Source organism: Terrapene carolina, unplaced genomic scaffold (genome assembly GCF_002925995.2).
Source record: "Terrapene carolina triunguis isolate 2854851 unplaced genomic scaffold, T_m_triunguis-2.0 Scaffold69, whole genome shotgun sequence".
NCBI lineage: Eukaryota > Metazoa > Chordata > Testudines > Emydidae > Terrapene > Terrapene triunguis.
Window position 1 is genome coordinate 34,052,724 of NW_020664420.1, and position 6,646 is coordinate 34,059,369.

Genomic DNA, 6,646 nt, shown 5'->3' on the forward strand with positions numbered 1-6,646 from the left:
TAATGTTAAGGTTGATGTGTTTGTGTTCTGATAATGATTTAGGATAATTTAGATCCTTATTATCCCCCAATACTGCAGATAGGGATTCCTTCAGTTGGGAGCTGATAGCCAAGGATTTTGAATTAGGGGAGTGTGGACTTAAGGTCCCCTTGGCGTGTCTGGCAGTCTTCTGAGATAACCCATCCACCCTGGATTTTGGCAAAGCACTGTATGCATGCTGCCTCTTACAGACCATAGGCAAATGGAAGGATTGTGACTACATAAATGCTAAAAGACAACACGAGAGAGGTTTCTTCTTCAGGAATTGATGGAGGCCCCCGCAGACTTGAGCTCACTCTGGCCACATAGCCCTGGTTGTCTCTAGGATACACCCCAGACTTTGGCCCTTAGTATTAAGGGAGACTGAGAAGAGAGGCAGCTCCTACCATGATCAGCAAGCTGTCTTTCCTTTATTTGTTATTGATTTAGAGAATTGCACAAACATTAACATTCTCATTTACTTTTTCTGTCAGGCTGGAATGAAATACAGAAACCTTATCCTGAAACCTGGAGGATCTTTGGATGGGATGGATATACTCCAAAATTTCTTACAGTGTAAACCAAACGAGAAAGCTTTCTTATTGAGTAAGGGATTGAATATTCAATGAAGCAACTGATCCTTTGGAATGGTACATCAGCAAGGTGGGCATCTTGAAATCTAGTGTATTTCATGCCATTCTTAGACAATGTATCACACAAGGGAAAACCAGTCACTTTTAGATTTTTTTTTTTTAATTATTATTGTATAAATAAACAATTTGATTTTAAGTCTCACAGGGCTACAAAACTTAACACATTGTATGAACACATTCTAAGATACTGTGATGAAATTTGTGTAGTGATTTTATTTGTGAATTATGAAATTCTACAAATCTAGAAAAAATACTGACTTGTATCTCTCTTAAAAGAGACATTGTTGAATTATTCTTTGTGAATTAATTTAAAAATGAGAAAAAAATACATTCCCCAAAATTAAATAATTGATTCATTTTTATTCTACAGTTTCTTTTATTGTACTGATAGCTCACTAACATCTACTGTCTAAATTAAACTCTCTTTACTATGATTTGGGTTTATCTTGCTTCCAGGCAGAAGATCCAAGAATCAGACTTGGGAGAGGTGTTTTGCTCCTGAGGGTGTTATTGGATGAGAGATTTGCATTGATGACACCTTCATCTTTTATTTTTATGTTAAACTATGATCATGTACCATGTAATTTAAGAACTTCTTTCCTAATTTCAGTTGTGTCTCCTGCGTTGGGTGAAACAGGTGAAGAAGCTAAGATCCTTGCAGTTCTATCATTATCTTCTATTTTTGTTGATATAAAGCTTTATTCTAGGTCACCATCCATCTCCTTTTCATTCTTTCATACCACCACTGGCAGTCACTAGAAAGCAATACTTGTACAATTATAATAATTTCAATTGTTCTGTGAAGTCTTTCATGATATGTAGAAAAAAACAATTTATGTCTGAGGTAAATTTTAATAGATCATGAAAATCAATCCAAGAATGGTATCCATGTGCCCTGAATCTTATTAGTAATTCTTTCCAAGGTGGCAACCTGGAGATGTTCCAAGAAAAGTCACAAATTTAATTATTTTACATGTTGATGGAGAGCGTGACTTGTAAATTCATGCAGTGGATTGCATTGCAGTTTCCTCCAATAGAAAATAACTACTTATGCAATTACCCAAATAAAAGCATAGGCGCAGAGGCACTCATTCTTGGACTATATAGAGGCATCACCCTTAATTTCCTGTTGTCCACTCCCAGCTTTTGGCAAACAGAGGCTAGGGACACGAAGAGCATGGTGTTGCATCCCTTCTTATCCTGGCTAATAGCCATTGATGGACCTATCCTCCATGAACTTATCTAGTTCTTTTTTGAACCCTGTTACAATTTTGACCTTTACAACATCCCCTGGCAAAGAGTTCCACATGTTGTCTGAGCGTTCTGTGAATAAGTACTTCCTTTTGTTTGTTTTAAATCTGATGCCTATTAATTTCATTGGGTGACCCCTAGTTCTTGTGTTATGTGAAGGAGTAAATAACACTTCCTTATTCATTTTCTCCAAACCAATCAAGATTTTATAGACCTCTGTCATATGCCCTCTTAGTCGTCTCTTTTCCAAGCTGAAAAGTCCCAGTCTTTTTAATCTCTCCTCATATGGAAGCTGTTCCATACCCCTAATCATTTTTGTTGCCCTTCTCTCTACCTTTTCCAATTCCAATACATCATTTTTGAGAGAGAGCGACCAGATCTGCATGCAGTATAAGGATGTGGTCGTACAATGGATTTATATGGAGGCATTATATTTTGTTTTATTTCTATCCCTTTCCGAATGTTTCCTAGCATTCTGTTAGCTTTTTTGACTACCATTGCACATTAAGCGGATATTGTCCGAGAACTATCCACAATGACTCCAAGATCTCTGTCTTGAGTGGAAACAGCTAAGTTAGACCCCATCATTTTGTATGTATTGTTGGGATTATGTTTTCCAATGTGCATTACTTTGCATTTATCAACATTGAATTTCATCTGCCATTTTGTTGCCCAGTCCCCCAGTTTTGTGAGATCCCTTTGTAACTCTTCGCAGTCTGCTTTGGACTTAACTATCTTGAGTACCTTTATATCATCTGCAAATTTTGCCACCTTACTGTTTACCTCTTTTTCCAGATCATTTATGAATATGTTGAACAGCACTGATCCCGGTACAGATCCTTGGGGGACACCACTATGTAACTCTCTCCATTCTAAAAATTGACCATTTATTCCTACCCTTTGTTTCCTATCTTTTAACCAGTTACTGATCCATGAGAGGACCTTCTCTGTTATCCCATGATTGCTTACTTTGCTTAAGAGCCTTTGGTGAGGTATCTTGTCAAACGCTTTCTGAAAGTGAAGTACACCATATCCACTGGATCCCTCTTGTCAACATGTTTGTTGACCCCCTCAAAGAATTCTAATAGATTGGTGAGGAACGATTTCCCTTTACAAAAGTCATATTGACTCTTCCCTAACAAATCATGTTCATCTATGTGTTTGATAATTCTGCTCATTACTATAGTTTCAACCAGTTTGCCAGGTACCGAAGTTAGGTTTATCAGTCTGTAATTGCTGGGATTGCCACTGGAGCCTTTTTTAAATGATGTCACATTAGCTAACCTCCAGTCATCTGATTTAAGTGGTAAGTTACATACCACAGTTAGCAGCTGTGCAATTTCATGTTTGAGTTCCTTCAGAACTCTTTGGTGAATACCATCTTGTCCTGGTGACTTATTTCTGTTTAATTTTTCAGTTTGTTCCAAAACTTCCTCTAATTACATCTCTGTCTGGGGCAGTTCCTCAGATTTGTCACCTAAAAAGAATGGCTCAGGTGTGGGAATCCCCCTCACATCCTCTGCAGTGAAGACTGACGCAAAGAATTAATTTAGTTTCTCTGCAATGGCCTTGTTTTCCTTGACTGCTCCTTTAGCACCTTGATTGTCCAGTGGCTCCACTGATTGTTTAGTAGGCTTCCTGCTTCTGATGTACTTAAACATTTTTTTGCTGTTACTTTTTAATATACAAACTTGCATGTCAAAAGTTAGGCACCTGATAAAAGTGGTCTGATTTCAGAGGTGTTAGGAACCTGCAAATCCCACTGACCTCATTTCAGAACATCTGAAAATCAGGACACTTATTTAGATACCACCTCTAAACACCCATGTTTTAAAATGTTGGCCCTCATTGTATCTAAGCTTACAATACACAGCTACCTGCTGAATTTGTACTTTATCAACAAAGTGGTATAATACCTCTTTTAGAAAAAATTTTCATATCATTCTCACTGAGTACTCATTTCTGGCATGTGCCAAAAAGACAGAGGTTACAGCTGCCTCAGAACGTTTGTTTGGCTTCACAACCCAGGGTTCTAAAATGAGAGTCAAACGATAAAACGGTGAAAATATTGCCGCCTTTTCTACCATAATCTGGCAATTATTATAAGGACTGGTGCTTCCACTGAGTATGGTGCTACCAGAAAAAACACTGGTGTCCTGCTATCTTGCTGCAAATGGCTGGTTTTCCAATAGAAAATGATATGGCTGCTAGTTCTTTTTAGACAAGTAAAAGAAAGATCTGTTTGTCTGTCTACTACAATATGTCTCCTGCCCTTCTTATCTTTTGTCTCTAGCATAAGGGCTACATGCTGTTCCTACCTATATACCATTTAACCTTCATTTACTATCCCAATACTTTTTTCATGCTCTCATGATACTCTTAAAAGATTATTCCAAAGCTAATGACACTGCATCATATTCTTCTGTAACAATCTATATCCCTTAATACTATTTAACATCAGTGCCTGATACTGCTTCATTGTAGCAATTGTAGGACCATAGCACACCTCAGAAAAATGTGATCACACCTCATAGGAGAACATGCAGGATAAAGGGGTAAGGGACCACAGAATAGGAAGGACCTGTAAGTGATCTGCGGGCCAAGATGTTAAATGGAGGGACACAGTTAAATCACTGATGCAAACTGGACCTTCTGCCCCTTCATAGGAAGGAACTACAGTAACTGCCTCAAGAAAGGAATTTCTGACATTGTAACTGAAGATTTTAAAATGTCCATCTTCATAATCAGTGCATCGACCTTCCAATAAAGAGAGATAGTTAAGACTCACAATCCACTTTTATAGTGTGTGACAGGAAAAACGGCTCTGTCACTTGGGTATATCACACTGCTGTTGTTGTCACCATTTGTTTTATAAAATAAAGCTTCCTATTGTGTAGTCATTATGTAATGTGAATGTAATTTTCTTAAATGATGATTTTACTGTTTACTAAGTTTTTATATATACTGATGTTTGTATCATCACAAGTTATATATGTACTCAATGATTTCTCAATTAAAAAAACAAACTTTCAAATGAGCAGTTGGAATTTGTGATGTTACGTTTGTTACCCATTGGCACTCCTCTCCCTGTCCTGCCCAGTCCCCAGCATCTCAGTACAACTCTGCGTAGCTCAGCAGCAGGGAAAAAAATGATTAATTTTGCAAGCCAGTTCTCTTTTGAATCATTTGTCTGGGTGCAGGTAAAATGCCTACTGCTTTAATGATCTTGAATGTGGTTGTGTGGTTAATAAATGGAATTGGAGCTATAACTAACAATATATTCCTTCATTCTAAAAAGGCACATTGTATATTGTCAACTGAGTCAATATATCTGTTAAGTCTACAAGTAAAAAATAGTTTTATGTCTAAGAGGAGACAATTTGTCCCTATTAAAAAAACCACCTCACAATTTGGAACAATATAGTTCAGTGTTCAAGAGAAATCCAGGAGTGGAATAACAGAAAGATGTATGAAGAGTGAAAGGTATGTCTACACTTCGAGCTGGGTCTGTAATTCGCAACTTGAGCAGACATACCCAGACAGGCTGTGATCATACTGAAAATACAAGTGTAGTTGTAACAGTGTAAGCAGCAGGAGGGGTTAGGCTCCCTCAGGATGTTCCTGCATCTGGAGAGCCCCATCAGCCCCTTGCATCACAATGGCTACATTGTATTTTTAGTGTATTAGCTTCCTCAGAGTTAATGTGCATATTCTCATGGAGCTGGGAATAACACTCCCAGCTCAAAGCATAGACATACCCTAAGAGGTACACTGCCAAAGTGGTGCACAGTGTTTTAGCCACATAACTCCCTGCTAAAATCTGTCAGCACCACATATGTTTCTATCCCTCCCCCTCTCCAGTTTTTGGGAGCGAGATTGGAATCTTTCCTCTTTCTGCATCTCCTCTTGGCAGTTCCTCCCCCCCCTCCCTTTCTGTGTGGGGAAAGCTATTTCATCCCACATGATGAAATTACTGTCTGCCCAGTAAAATGAAAATGTTATGGCATCATGCAGAGGCAAATTAAGTGGAGCCTAGATTCATCATATTTCCAGCTTCCTCTCATTCCCTCGAAGGATCCACTTTAATTTGCCATTAGCCTCATATAAATGAACATGTTTAAAACAATGCCACTGGAAAATATAACACACTTTGTGACATAAACCAGATTGTTAATTTTAATCAGTAAATAGGGTTAGCCAATCACCAATCTTGTTTCTTGCACAATTCTATTAAAATCTATTATACCAATGTCCGTTAGACAAAAAACAATTATGATGACTATGATCATTTATAAGAGCAGTTATTGCAATGAAAAATGAGTCACAGGGTCAATGTCTCCAGCTTTCAGCCTTAGAACACTAAGTACTTTTTAGGGAACTGTGATATAAGGGCTGAGAGGTAAGTCAAGTGGGGAGTGTTAAAGGGGCTTTCCAGAAGCTGAGTGGGTTGCATGGGGAATGGTGAGAACAGAGAGGGAGCTGGCAGCCGAGGATGTGGTGGGTGGGAGTTAGATGTCTGGAAGTGTTGGGGAGTAAACCAACTACTGGGAGGGGTTAGAGACTGACTAGATGTCAGTGGCAAAAGAGGTTAAAGTGAGAGGGAGGGAACCAACAGCTGAGAGGAGGAAGTTGGACTGGGGTGTTTTTGTGAGGGTTGTGGAAAGGTCAAGATGAATGTTAGGGTGGAGACAGCAGGAAGGAATAGGAGGTGTGGACAACTATAC

General features: G+C 38.5%; 1 protein-coding gene and 1 long non-coding RNA gene across 6 annotated transcripts in view; one reads left to right on the top strand and one right to left on the bottom strand.

Annotated features, from left to right (window-relative positions):
- NLN (neurolysin) overlaps positions 1-2,744 on the top strand; it is a 62,448-nt gene extending 59,704 nt beyond the window's left edge. For 2 of the 4 annotated variants that reach the window (XM_024209357.2, XM_024209361.2), the window contains one exon: positions 513-1,163. In XM_024209357.2, coding sequence (XP_024065125.1) covers positions 513-647 — 135 coding nt within the window. In that variant the 3' untranslated portion in view covers positions 648-1,163. Of the gene's footprint in view, positions 1-512; positions 1,206-2,717 lie in introns of those variants that run through there. The other 2 variants (XM_024209359.2, XM_024209358.2) reach the window with 2 other exon arrangements.
- Positions 1-6,646, bottom strand: part of LOC112113169 — a 37,912-nt gene that overhangs the window by 8,133 nt on the left and 23,133 nt on the right. The gene's annotated exons all lie outside the window — the stretch shown is intronic.